Here is a 14,669-nt window from a genome sequence, read left to right as displayed (position 1 = left end):
GTTCTCGATGAGAGCACAAGACAAGATTGTATTCATGACAAAATGCTTCGATGGAAATAATTGTCAGGAAGGTTTTTTTCTACGCACATCGCAATGAAATCTACAAATCAGAAAGTAGTTCATTATATTTTCCTTTTTTCTTTCTTTTAAGAGTAATTAAAAGTAAATATGTGTGAAAACAGAAAGTATTTGGTAATCTGAACCTTGGACTGGATAGGTACTTAGGACTTTCCTCAACTTATCTGGTAAATTCAAAATAACAGTAAAATTTTGAAGTTTAATTCTTACCTTTGGTGAGAGACTCGGTAGTATCACTGTAGTTGCTATCGTAGTCTGAATATTGACGTGAGCGCAGGTTTGTCAGGGAAGGAGAAGAAAAAGGGATTTTGGGCACAAATACTGGTCTTTTCTCTGGTTTGGTCTTGTAAAAGATCTCTCACCTTGTTGTGACATTGTGTGTAACTGAGCACGTGGCAACATTTTGCATTTTGCTCACTCTTTCAAAGTATAATTCCCCACATTGATAAAGACACGTCGCCACTCGCCACACTTGATAGAGCAATATCTACTTTATGATTAGGATTTTTAGGTAGGCTTTGGGACCTAATGGTGCTCTGCCTGGGTTAAAAAGGGGCTGTCTGTCTCAGCCAGCCTTAGCGTTGTAGGGAAATACCTTTGGCCAGGAAGGAGGAGCAGAGGCGTGTGGCAGGAAGGGTTTGAGCCTTTTGAAGCTCATCAGGATTTAAGTTCCTTAGTTCTACCTGCAAAAGAAAGAGAAGTGTCCCCAACACATTGCACCATTTGCAATGTTTTTCTAACCCGGAATACTGAGATTTTTATTTTTTTTTTATTTTAATATTTACATTTTAAAGCAACAGATAAGACTGTCAATCTCTAATAAAGGAATAACCTAAACTTAGAACTTCAACCGTTTCATCTTGCAAAAATGTAAACTTTTGCTTTGCCTGTGCCTGTAGTCGTTGTTCCTACTGTGAATTAAGGTAAGCGGAAAGATCAGGCTAGGTAACGGGGATGCATTTATTTTTCATATTTATTACAAATCTTGATTTTAATTGGTGTTTTACATTTTTCAACATAAAACTCTTCAGATACAATGAAACGCTATTATGGTAAGGGCTGTGAAGTATATTTTAAATAATATCCTAAGAACTTGTAATAATGGCAACTGTACCACCTTCTAGGAATGTCTCATTTCACACTGACATAATTCATTTTGATGAATTTCAGTGTTCTGTGTCCTGTGGAGTGGGGATTCAGCAAAGGGACATCTACTGTCAGCTGAAGGGCCTGGGTCAAGTGAGCGAAGCCATGTGTAGTCGTGATACCCGGCCCGTGAGCAAGAGGCATTGCTGGCTGCCTGCCTGCTCGCGGTACCGCTGGTTGGCAGATGAATGGGAAGATGTAAGTAAGGCTTCCAACTTGTATGAAGTAACCGAGTCATGTCGTACGTTTTCCTTTTTTTTCTTTTTTTCTTTTTTTTCCTTTTTTCCCCTTTTTTTCCCCTTTTTTCCCCTTTTTTCCCCTTTTTTCCCCTTTTTTCCCCTTTTTTCCCCTTTTTTTCCCCTTTTTTCCCCTTTTTTCCCCCTTTTTTCCCCCTTTTTTCCCCCTTTTTTCCCCCTTTTTTCCCCCTTTTTTCCCCTTTTTTTCCCCTTTTTTTCCCCTTTTTTCCCCCTTTTTCCCCCTTTTCCCCCCTTTTCCCCCCTTTTCCCCCCTTTTCCCCCCTTTTCCCCCCTTTTCCCCCTTTTCCCCCCTTTTCCCCCCTTTTCCCCCCTTTTCCCCCCTTTCCCCCCCTTTCCCCCCCTTTCCCCCCCTTTCCCCCCCTTTCCCCCCCTTTCCCCCCCTTTTCCCCCCTTTTCCCCCCCTTTTTCCCCCCCTTTTTCCCCCCCCTTTTCCCCCCCTTTTCCCCCTTTTTCCCCCCCTTTTTCCCCCCCTTTTTCCCCCCTTTTTTCCCCCTTTTTTCCCCCCTTTTTTTCCCTTTTTTCTTTCTTCCTGTATTCCTTCCCGCCTTTTTCCCCGCCTTTTTCCCTCCCTCTTCCTCCCCTCTTCCCCCCCTTTCCTCCCTTTCCCCCCTTTTTACCCTTTTTCTTTTTTTTTTCCACATTTGGGCACATTTCTAGTAGTTGTTATGTTGCAGAATGACAAGTGGCCACACTGGATATTTTGAGTGTCAAGCTTGCAAAACTAAAGAGAGTGACAAAAAAATGTCAAAGGCTTTGTTTGCTCTCTTGTACAGGATTTGCTTGTCTACGGGTGTAGAGAAAAGCTCTGGTGGAGCTCTGAGCAGGTCCCTATTGATAGAACTGTGTAACTTGAATACAAAGATCTTTACATAGCGCTTAAAATGTTTAATAAAAGTTCATTACGAAATATCACTTTAAAAAAATCACATTTTAAGACTGGAAATACAAATGAAATGTCAGCTGGAAGTAGAAACCTCAGAGGTAAAACCTTTGGAAAACAGCGTTTTCAAGAAGATCTATGTATCAGGTTTTCCAGAAAAGATAAGAAGCAAAATAAAACTCAGCAGCCTCCTACCAAATATACATTTTCATTTTTAAGAAAATCTAAAGATACTTTCAGAAGAAAGCTGTCATTTTTAAAGAAGATGTAAGGACTATTTCCTACACGCTAAAAATTTAATAACTTTTGTATCCATGTATGCAAACACACAAACATATGTAAAGAGAGAGGGAGAGAGAAAAACAAAAATTATGTATGTATAATACCTGAAATGGTGTACGGAAGAGCCTGTCTCTTACTGTAACATTAAAAAAAAAACAGTTTGTGCAGTTGTCTCATCTTAATAATCTGCACTGTCAAATTTCGTAGGGCAAAGCCCCGAAACTTTGAATATGAAGACTCAAAATCTCAGGGACACAATGCTGTAGAAGCGACTACTATTAATATATACCTCATTTGTTGGTTCTCTGCAAACCCTGGATTATATTCAAGCAGTTCAGACATACGTATTCCTCTCTGAAGCTATATTGAGAGAAAGCTGACTATATATGTTTCTTCCAAGTGTCCTCTTCTCATACAAAGCTGTTAAAATCAGGAATTAGTGGAAGTGGCTCAGAATGTCCTTTTAGCACAAATATAAACTTTCAGAGAATGAGGGTGCATTTTCCTTTCCCGTCAAACATTTGTATACTCCAGCTGGGTATTTAGAGGTCTCCACAACAAATGCATTGTGTTTTACTGTGTCTTCCGGATAGTTCATAACTTCTTCCACATGGATATTGCTGTTTGCTTGGAATTCCTGTGTTCAGTTCCCCTCTCTCACCAGATTCACATATAGCCCTGTACATCTAGTATTAACAGTAGTTCAAGCGTTTATCCATCTGTATTCCACTCCCGGTGCAGGACGCTCTCTACTGAAATTGCAGTATTTTGCCCAGCTGTCCCAGCTCTGAGTGATCGTGTGTCATTTCCTCGCCTCATCAGTCACAGTGCAGCGGAAAAATGTCCAGATCCAGCATTTCTCCAGCTTGCAGCTGGGAGGCTGGCTGATAGCGGCAGCCGGCATTCTCCTACCAACTATGCATTTTCATGCTAAAGAGAAGAACGTCTACAACACTACTGTATAAAGCAAAATGAACAGGATTCTTCTGCCTGTCCCCGTGACCTCATGACTGGGTTATTCCTTACCTTCCTAATATTTTGAGCTGCTCCATGCTGTTAAAAGATCAGGTGCTTCTGTAAGTCACAGCAGCCAACTGTGTCCACACTCCATCCCCCGGTGCAAGTCCACAGCAAAGAAGTTACCAAGAGGACAGAGCCAGGCTCTCTGCAGTGTTGCATGGTGGGAAGGCAAGAGACAACGGGAGCAAGGTCACAAAAACACAGGGTTGGAAGGGACCTCTGGAGATCATCTAGTCCAACCCCCTGCCAGAGCAGGGTCACCTAGAGCAGGTTGCACAGGAACGTGTCCAGGCGGGTTTTGAATGTCTCCAGAGACGGAGACTCCACCACCTCTCTGGGCAGCCTGTGCCAGTGCTCTGCCACCCTCAAAGTAAAGAAGTTCCTCCTCATGTTTAGGTGGAACTCCCTATGCTCAAGTTTGTGCCCATTTACCTCTTGTCCTGTCGCCAGGCACCACTGCAAAGAGCCTGACCCCATCCTCCTGACACCCACCCTTTAAGTATTTATAAGAGTTGATAAGGTTCCCCCCTCAGCTGTCTTTTTTCCAGACTGAAGAGACCCAAATCCCTCAGCCTTTCTTCATAAGATCAAGCCAGAGAGGTTAAAACTGAATGTTATTAAGAACTTTTTCTCCATGAGGACAATTAAGGCAGTTGAATGCGCTGCCCAGGGAATTTGTGCAGTCTCCATCCTTTTGATGTTCTCAAGACCTGACTTTATAAAGTTAGAGGTTTCCTCTAGCAGAGCTGTTTTACCATACAACATCTGTTATTTGCACTTCAAGTTGCCTCTTTGAGTCCATAATAATAAAATTTGAACAATAGGCTTGGTCTGTGTATCAGACCTTGACGAGTCTTCTAGTTGACTGTTGTTGTGTCCAAATTAGCATTAAATTAGGTTCAGGTCTGTCTGTAGTAGTTGGTGTTATTGATTATTGCCTCTGCTGAGACTGGAGTTTGTGTATTTGAGCCTTCCTTCTTTATCACAGCAAGTTCTAACAGGTTAGTTAAGGCACCCGCAGCTGTGGTGTGCTGTTGACATGTATTACTTAGCTTGTACCTCCACTTTTCTGGATTCTGGTGGCACCAAGGTTCTCATCCTGTCCTGGCAGAACTGCAACAACTCTCCATCTCACCGGCCTGCCATGGGGAGAGGTCTGAGGAAGCTCAGAGCAAAGGCACAGGCTTAGCAGATGCTGCTGCCCAGAGCTGCCCCTGGCTTTGTTAACAGGCAGTTTTGTTTTCTTTTCTTTTATCGGTGTAATACCATGTACACACTTCTTTTATTTTGTTTTCAAGACCAGCTTATTCCTTTCCAATTTCACTGAAATTACTTTTTTGGCTCTTCCCTTTTCAGTAGAAGAGCTTTTGCACTCAACCTGTCATTTTGGCCTGATGTTTTCCTTTTCTTCTCTGTCTCACCCAACACTTACAGTGTCATGTCATTATACACTATTGTTTTTTCAGCTGATTAGAGGTACCTGAACTTGGAAAACGAAGTAAAGGATTTTGATTCAGTGAGTAATTCAGTCCGACGCTGATAGCAGATGTCATGAAAGGTGTTGCTGTCTGGGTTTTACTGGTGTGTGGCAACCAGAAAATAACTTTGTTCTGTAAATGGCTAGTTAAAGTATAAAAGCTGTGACTGTTTTTCTCACTCTCAGTGCTCAGCATCATACAGAAGAAAGGAAATACACCGGAAAGTTAAGTGTGTGGATGAAAACCATCTCCAAGTGGATGAAAGCTTCTGCGATCCTGCAACAAAGCCTCCATCAACCAAAACCTGCAGGACAGGTCCCTCTAAATACGTTGTGCTTACAGGAGAACTGTCACAGGTAAGCTAATTATACTGCTCGCGCATCTTTTATGTAAATTCACTTTTAAGAAGTTTATACTGCTGTAAAACTTACGTTATGTGTGCAGAGCAAAACGAAATAACTTATATTTTCATCTGAACATGGGCGTCTAAATTTTCCCCACACTGAACCTTCCAATCAGCCGTGGTTTATTGTAGTGACTGTTGTCAGCCTTCTGGTAGCCCCCCCGGGACCTATGAACACCAGCTAGAGGACAGCCGCCCCCACCGCAGGATTCCTTTGCTGGTTCCTAGCAAACTCTCCTGCAAGCTGATCTCACTGAAGTAAAGAAAAGTGTTTTCCTTAGTTTCAGCGCGGTGGTGGGTGAGCGCTTTGTTTCCCTTGCGCAGCTGCGCTACCTACGTGCGCGTGTCTGTGTGCCTACTGCAGCTGGGAGGGGACTGCTCTGGACCCTCTCTGAGCTCTGAGAAGAGGGCAACGTGGGACTTCCCATCTCCTTGCGCGCATAACTATTGTAGACCTTCACTTCTGCGCGCCGATGAACCAGCCCCGTGGTGGCACACGTCGGATTACAGGCTTTTGCCGAAGAGAAGATCAGAGCTGATTTATCTGTAACTGCAACGCCGCAGAAAGGTTGTTTCACTAGAAATAATGCCTGTGCCTGGGGATTTTCTTTCAGTGCTCGGCCAGCTGTGGGTTTGGTCACCGGCAAAGGATCGCATACTGTGTTGGAGTCCACTCTGTTCCAAATCAGCACGCCCGTGGCCTTCGACCTGTAGCGTACCGAGAATGCCCGGCAGAGCCGTCCCCATACATTTATAAATGTAATATCAAAGGATGCTCACAAGCAGCTACGTGGAGGGTGGGGAGGTGGACCACGGTGAGTACAGATGTGCAAGATGATTTTTGCTAGCTGCCTCAAATGCAAACGAATGCCAAGACTAATTTGCTGACGTAGTTATTTACTACCTTCCAAACTAACTCTTGACGGCCATCCACGTCCAGTGCTCGGTGTCTTGCGGAGTGGGGGTAAAGGAGAGAATCGTAGAATGTACGACTGAAAATGGCTTATCCAGTGACTTGTGCCTGACACGTTTAAAACCAGATGCCAGAAAGATCTGCCGCGAGGAAGAATGTAAGTGACAGCTGCAGTTTTCATCTGAACTTAATGTTTTCCCGGGTTATTTATATAAAAGATATATATATATATATTTGTATTTGGAGCACAATTGTGCAAGCTATGTCCTAAAATTAAGCTCTATTTGTGAAATATTAATACGATTTAATCATTCTTTTTGAAGGTGAAATCTTTACCACCTGCAAAGATATCCAGATTAAAAAAGGGATTAGAAAGGATGGTGAATACCTACTTAACATTAAGGGAAGGGCGATAAAGGTACTCTTAATATTTATGAGTTTTTTATCAGCACATATTTTTATTAAATAATACTTTTCTAATAAAGGTTTTGCTAAAGGATTGTATTTTCTCTTGTAGATTTATTGCTCAGGCATGCATTTAGAGAATCCCAAAGAATATTTGACATTGGTAAAAGGTGAAGCAGACAACTTTTCTGAAGTATATGGATTCAGGTATGAAAGTAGTTCTGTAACTTTATGAAGTGCATTTACTTATTCCAAAATAAAATAATAAAATAATGCTTAGTTTTGTGAGAACAGATGAGTAGATATTTTTTTTCCTCGATTTTTTGTTTTGAATATCCAGGTATGTGAACACAGAAATGTAGAAATGTGGATACTTCCAGTCTGAAATTGTGTTAATTGCACTAAATGATTTTAAAAATTTTCTGTCTTGAATTTAGTAGAAATGGTGTAGAAATTAGTGTTTCAGTTGAGCCAAGATTAATAGCTGAGCTTCTTGTTCAGTCACTGTTGTTTAATATTGTTTATGCAGCATAGTACAATGCAATTATTTTTCACTACGGTGCTGTGTTATGGAGAAATGCCAAAAGGAAAACTAAATCTTTGCTATTCTCTAGGTTGCAAAATCCATACGAATGTCCTTTCAATGGAAGCAGAAGGCAAGACTGTGCCTGTCGAAATGATTACCTTGCAGCTGGCTTCACGGTTTTTAGCAAAATAAGATTTGATGTAGCCTCCATGCAAATTAAAAGTAAGCATTTTGGCAGTTTCAGCCAATGTGAGCATTCTATTGAAATTGCACTGATTGTGATTATGAAATTATCATTTGACCTAGTTATAGATCCAATTATGCCATTTTTGGAAAAACAAAATTTTTATTTCCTTTGGGAATTCAGTAGGAATTTCAAAGAAAAAAAAATATGGAGAAACCACTACTGCTTCCCTTGTTAGTTTGTCCCAAGCGGTCAAGTGGCATGAATCTTGCAGATTCGTGTTTTACATGTAAAGTAGCTTCAGTTTCTAAGGTTTTGTTCACATTATTCCATTTCCCTTTAGTTCCTGGCGTATTTTTCTAGGGAATGTCTTCCTATGCTGTAGTCAGTCTCTTCTCAGACCTTAATAGACATGGGAAACGGACAGGGAATCTTGCAGCACTTTCAAGCCTCTGCCTGAAGGTGGCAAGGTGGCCCACAACCAGCTCACCTGGAGCTGCATCCAAGTGCACGTCCATCCTCCTCCTAACCCTCCCCTATCTCAGAAAGGAGACTGGGCTTACAGGTTGGTTTGATGTCGCATTAACCAAAATGGACTGTTTAAAATGCAGTTTGTAAAAAAAAAAAACAAAACCCACCAACCGGAAAACAAAACAAAACAAAACAACAACAAAGAAAAACGGAAACAAAAAGAAAAACAAACAAACAAAAAAACCAAAATCCCCACAACAAAACCAAAACACCCCCCCCAAAAAAAGCGCCTCAAACAACAAACAGAAAAACCCCACCCACAACAAACCAAAAAACCCCATGTTAATGCCTTTCGCATTGTTTTCACCCAGCCTTCTAATGCTGCAGTTTCAATGTTGAGTAATTTTCTGTTTTCTAGCCACAGATTTTCTTTTTGCTCAGACTATACTTGGGAGAGCAGTTCCCTTTGCTACAGCTGGAGATTGCTACAGCGCTGCCAGATGTCCACAGGTATTCATGACTTCTTATCCCCTTGAAAAGTGCATGTAGGAGGGGGAAAAAACCCATCTCTGTGACTGATTTAGAGCTGTAAGGTTCTAAACCAATCTCCTATTTTGTCTAGTCTGTGTACTACATTAATAAATATGTTTTTGTTACTCTTTTGCCTCCTGTTCCACCATGTTCCCCTCCACCCTGGCCCTGGTTTCTCCTTCAAATGTTTACTCCACACTTTCCCTCTAGGCACCATGTATGTGTAACTTTCTATCTATTTAATGTCTTTCTCTACCTCCCTCTGTAAGTGATGTATCCTTTGTTTCCCCTAATCCTTTCTCAATTTTTGTTCTCCTCCAGTGGCTTTCCTTTTCGCTAATCCTGCAGAATTTTTCTCTTTCTCTCCTGACTCTTCATATTGTTAAGGCTACCAGAGGACATCAATCCTCTTTAGCAGTAAAATTTAAAATTATACGTCCACTGGTGCGTCTGCATGAGTGTTTTAGTTTGGACTGGATGGTGCTTTTTAAAGTTAATCTCTGTAATGTCCCAGTTTACTGTTTGTTGGTTCACATCACAGAGCAGTCTTGAAAGACATGATCAGGATGCCTTACAGATGAAACCAACTGACACAATGAGCTCCAGCAGAAGGATCTTAATGCACTCTGACTGCTAATGAGGATTCAGTCTATGGGACTGGATGAGAGTTAGTCCAAAGTAAAACCTCTCTCTGTGCGCTGTGTACAGACGTTGGGCTCTCTGACCCAATATTTTCACTCTACAGATCTATCTGCTCATACTGCAGTGTCCTTCTTGCGAATGCAGAAGTAACCCTAGTCTGAACTGGTCAACCTAGGCTGCTTTTGGAGTCTGTTGGCAGAAATGAGATTCCCTAGAAAACCATTCAGCTAATCTTACTCTATTAGACACCTGAGGATGAGGCCAACCATCGTCTGGACGGGCATATTTCTTTTCACTGATTATAAAGGGAGTTAAGATCAATTAGCTAGGACTTGTGTGGAGGTGAATCCCTGTTGTCCATCTATCCTATGTGCTTAAACTTAAGACAGGCTATGTAGGTAGATGCACTCAAGGGCAGCTGGAGACAATTTAGGTACAAATGAAGTACCAGAGTTAGGCAGAGTTAACCCCTGACAAGAAAACCGTTGGAGTTGATGACAGTATTGGATACCTTCAACCTGCAAACTCTTTGGGCTTAGTACAATACACATCTATTTGCAATCTGTCACTTCCGTTGGGAAGTCATTCTGCTCATGTGGTTTTGCACCAATGCGTTTCCATCTATGAGGTCTGTACTGAAACTAACTAAATGGAGTAAAAAGGCCTCCATTCCCCAGTTGTCAGTCCTTGAAATCTGATCCTGGCCTTGAGTATGCTGCATGACATGACAGGCGGCAGTTAAGCTGTCATCATAATTGGACATAGCACTTTTCACTTATTTTTGCAAAATGATGTCACTGTGAATGAAGTTACTTTGGGCCTGTTAATTGTGGAAAGTGTTCCACACCATTTGGATTAATTTCCTCCAGATGCTTTATTCATTAAATGGAAATCTTCCACTTTTGGGGCACTTGAAGCACAACCTACCTCTATCCATGTGAGCTTATGTTAGCGCCTCCTGAGTATGAGAGGGCTATAAGCACAGCAACTGTACACAGAAGCGCTCTCAAAACAAATCTGCCATACTGAACAATATAAGACCCAATTTTTATGAAGAAATTTCAGTGAATCAAAAGAATAAAGGCTGAATGGTGTATTTTTATACATGCACACATACATGTGCCTGGACGAATCTATATATAAAATATATATATCTGACTATGACGATACTAAGCAATAAAATACAGAAGCTACCATATGTAATAGAAATGTTATCTTTGCTAAAGCTTTGATCTCAGCATTTTGGGATGTTTTAACTAGGTCTGAATACAGGAATTCAGGCCCTCAGTGAATTGTATGGAGGTTTGCAGGAGTTTTCTGATTGTAGAGCTGCCTAAACTGACCATTAATCATTATTTGTACCTCAGTTTGTTTACCAAGGTAGCGCAGTTGGTTGCTTGTAAAATATTTCTTACTGTCATATGAACTAACTCTGTTTTAAAACTAGTTTTCAGAGTACCACTTACATAGCAAATATTTTAGAATCTGTAAACTGTTTTGAGTGGTTTGTATTGAAAAAAAAATTCCATTTAGCTACAAATTCATTTATTTTAACCTCCACTTATGTTCATGTTCAATTATGTTATTTGGTATATTGAAAAGAAAGGGAAGATGATGAGATGATGATGCTTGAACAGCATGCTTGCAAAAATTTGAGAATTAGATGTCTAAGAAGTGATGAGCTTGTAATTTCCAGGTAGTGATCAGTCCTGACCATGTTATTTCCCAAAAGTTCAGGCAATTAAAAAAAAAAAAATCTTTCAAGAAAGCCAGCCTCATTCTTGCATGTTGCAAATCTGTACTTTTTGTAAATTAAAATTTAATACGTATCAAGGAGGCTAAAATAATTGGAATTGTCTGATGTGAGTTCTGTATTCAGACTGCAGACAGATGCACAGGTGCTACTTACTGCAGAACAACTTGTTGGTGTGTCTATGTCCTGAGTGTCCAAAAAAAGAGGGTATAATGCAGCATAAGTAACCCAGGTGAAGTACACACCTTTGAGTACTTTATGTCTAGATATATCATAGTATCATAGAATGGTTTGGGTTGGAAGGGACCTTAAAGATCATCTAGTTCGGACCCCCCTGCCCTGGTCAGGGACACCTCCCACTAGACCAGGCTGCTCAAAGCCCCATCCAGCCTAAGCCTCATCACTACCTTAAGTGATATGTGCAGATATGCAAATGTAGAGTGGTTTAGTGTTTTGAACACCGTTTATCAGCTCTGTATTTTACCTTTTTGTTTGTTTTGTTTTGTTTTGTTTTGTTTTGTTTTGTTAGGGGCAATTCAGCATTAATTTGGCTGGTACAGGTCTGAGATTATCCAGTACAGTGAGGTGGATCGCTCAGGGCAACTATGCAACTGCTGACATACACAAATCCCACGTAAGTCAATGTTGTTTTCTTTTTCCTGCTCTTATGGCTTGGAATATTATGCCTCCAGAGATGCAAGTGATGACTCTCCTGTGAAAGCTATCTGTGAATCAAAAATAGTGTTCAAGGTCTCTAACCCATCTAAGTCTTCTTCCAAATGTAATGTTAAAACTGAGTTTAATCACACTGCCCAGAATCTAATCCAGGTCAACCCTGCCTGCCTGCCCTTCCCTTACAGATTTTAAGAGCCTATTTTTATATTAATCAGGTTTATGAAAAGCTTTGAAGATACCTAATAATACTTTGAAAAAAATAATAAACACAACACCCCAAACCCCCCATTTAATTAAAGATACCCTACTACAGAGGATCCTTACAGTTTGTTTGCCTCCAACTTGATTCATGTGGGAAACCAAAAGACCAGTTGAACAAGAACCATAAACTTGTACAGTTTAAGACAACTTTGGATGGTAAGCAGGGAGAGCAGGTATACAGAGACACCAACAGAGGATCTCTGTGCCCATATTGCTAATTTGTTGCTGTCTCTTGATTTAGTGTTTGTAGGTACAATTTTTCAAGAGGTCTATTGTGTGCAGACCTCAAGGAGCTTTTGGTACAGCTGTGATTTCAATTGCCTTTCTTGATTGACTCTTCTCTTTGTCCAATTCCCAGGACGGTACTAAAATATATGGAAGATGCGGAGGATTTTGTGGAAAATGTATTCCTAACACAATTATCGGTCTCCAACTTCAAATACAGTGAGAACTCTGATGTGGTAAGAGCATCCAAGCAGGGACATCTGCCGTTTAGGTGTAAATTGTAGGTGCTGTGTATATATATATATTTTAATTCTTTCATCTCTGTAATGCTCGTTACTGTAACGCTCATTACTGTAATGCTCACTACTAAGAATTCCTGTTTTGTTCAGTGTTTATTCAGGGATGTATTACCTGTTTGTGGGCCACCGAGTGCATAAATCACAATCATAAACCTTCAGGTTTTAATGGAGAAGCATTCATTCAATGTACAGTATACATTAGCAAGTAAATTGCACTGAGGTTACTACCATGGGTAACACCCTAAATTGTGCGGTAATTGTAATACTTTACCTGCAACTAATCAGTGCAATTCTTTATGCTGTATTCAATAAAATTTATACTGTACTGGTTTTCTTGATCAACTCTACTAAAATATAGAAAGGAAAGAGTTATTGCTAGATAGATAAGACAGGTTAGAATTTCAAATGCTTCCGATTTTCTGAAACATTTTAGGAATTATCTGCCAGCAACTTACAGCAGAAAAGTATATAACCAACATACTTGAGATAGTTTCTATAGATCTGTGCATTTCTCTTGTCAGCAGAAGCATTTTTTCCCCGTCCCCTTCCTTATATTCTTTGTGGTGCTCAAATACTAGCAGTAATCCTGAGAAGTGTGGTTTAACCTCTGTAGTCTCTGTAGCACGTGTTAAACATCTAGGCTTAATTGTGTTGTGGTTACAGGAAAAGAAAATTAGGAAACAAAGTGCTTGGAAATCTGATTTTTAAATCCCTGCCTCTCATCCAAGTATACTGTAAAAACAGCGTACTCTCTTTACCCCGTAGCATCTTGTATGTGATTGTGTGAATATGTATTTACTTAAACCCTTCCCATGCACACCATACTCCTTTATACTGGCCAATGGCACACTGGTAAAGGCTGTAGCATGTGTCCCTCACACTCTAACTCAACACAATTTTCAATAACCTTAGTGAAAACCCTGGGCAGGGGCAGCACCAAGCCCCATGGTGGTTTTGGTGTCCAGCTTCGACTCAGTTTAATTTTTCAGTGTTTGTAAATGCAGTCCTAACATCTGCTAGTTAAAATAATTTCTTCCAGAAAAGTAAGCGTATGAAAGAGTTACGAGGTTTAAAAAATGATCTAGCTCTTTGATTTGTTGTTTTTGATTACTTTACTGTCCGGAACTGTAGATATATATGCATATAAAGATAATGTGTTTCAGGGCCAGCTCTCAGGTATTCAGAATAAAATTTTCTACGTGCATAACATACATTATGTGCCAGGTAACTATACATGAATTTTCTGACAATATGCATTTTGTAAACCAAATATTTGTTTTGCATGCCGGTACAATTGGTAGATCAAATGGCAGCTATATCGTATTTTTACCCGCAAAGAGTTAGCCATGAATTAGCAATATGTATTAATTAAAAACAACACTGTACCACAGAACTGTAAGCAGCTACTTTTTAGATAACACATGTAGGTAATTATTTTGTGATCTCTGCATCAGAAATGTATTTTTGCACTATGTGCCTTATATTTGTTGTAAACATTAATAAGAATATAAAGCATTATTTTCCTAGAAATGTTTACATTTATAATTAAAATCTTATAATTTATAAAATATTTATATAATAAATATGCTTGTGTGAATGGTACCAGAGTACTTTTGCTTTTTTTTTTTTTTTTGGGTGTTGGATGCTTAGTACAAAATGTTGCAAAAACATTTCAACTGGTTTATGCACAGTCTTATACTGGAATAACTGCCACAAAAGCAGGTTGTAGTCATGGGAATATTTTCCATGGAAGCAAATCCTGCTTCAGAAGGACAAACTCCATGTCTGTGGGCTCTTTCCAGACATCTCCCCCTGTTCACTTATACCATTCCCGGGGGGGGGGGGGTTGCCCTGCAAATCATTCATTGAAATAATGTAGAAATCTGAAACAATCTTCCTCCTCCTCGCGCTAAACTCAGATCAATTTATTTATAGCGTGGTCCCTAAGCCATTGCTTTGGCAGAAGGGGAGCTGCACTCCGCCTCCATCCCCAGGAGCACCATTTTCTTTTCAGCCCCGAAACTCCCGTTAAGGGCTAGGAAGTTCTCGGCTCTGCGGACGCAGAATCACTCTGAAAATCCACTACCAAACAAAAGTGACTTTTAACCCAATATTTGACACAACAGGTTTTTATTGGGTAACAGGAATGATTTTTCAGTAAAAACGTATTTTCTATCATTACAGCAAACCCTGTGGCCCAGCATCAACTTCTGCATAAAACGGCACTGTATTGCATTGCT

The 14,669-nt window shown here is 40.3% G+C and overlaps 1 protein-coding gene across 1 annotated transcript in view; it reads left to right on the top strand.

Annotated features, from left to right (window-relative positions):
- ADAMTS20 (ADAM metallopeptidase with thrombospondin type 1 motif 20) overlaps window positions 1-14,364 on the top strand; it is a 102,796-nt gene extending 88,432 nt beyond the window's left edge. The window contains exons 30-39 of the mRNA XM_074566049.1: window positions 1,249-1,422; window positions 5,327-5,497; window positions 6,159-6,359; window positions 6,485-6,614; window positions 6,781-6,875; window positions 6,975-7,069; window positions 7,477-7,610; window positions 8,462-8,553; window positions 11,499-11,603; window positions 12,264-14,364. Coding sequence (XP_074422150.1) covers window positions 1,249-1,422; window positions 5,327-5,497; window positions 6,159-6,359; window positions 6,485-6,614; window positions 6,781-6,875; window positions 6,975-7,069; window positions 7,477-7,610; window positions 8,462-8,553; window positions 11,499-11,603; window positions 12,264-12,353 — 1,287 coding nt within the window. The 3' untranslated portion in view covers window positions 12,354-14,364. The remainder of the gene's footprint in view (window positions 1-1,248; window positions 1,423-5,326; window positions 5,498-6,158; window positions 6,360-6,484; window positions 6,615-6,780; window positions 6,876-6,974; window positions 7,070-7,476; window positions 7,611-8,461; window positions 8,554-11,498; window positions 11,604-12,263) is intronic.
- The last annotated feature ends 305 nt before the right edge of the window (window positions 14,365-14,669 follow it).

The sequence above is a fragment of the Larus michahellis genome, chromosome 1 (assembly GCF_964199755.1).
Source record: "Larus michahellis chromosome 1, bLarMic1.1, whole genome shotgun sequence".
Lineage (NCBI taxonomy): Eukaryota > Metazoa > Chordata > Aves > Charadriiformes > Laridae > Larus > Larus michahellis.
The sequence above is the reverse complement of the archived record's forward strand: the minus strand, read 5'-3'. Positions and strand labels throughout refer to the sequence as shown.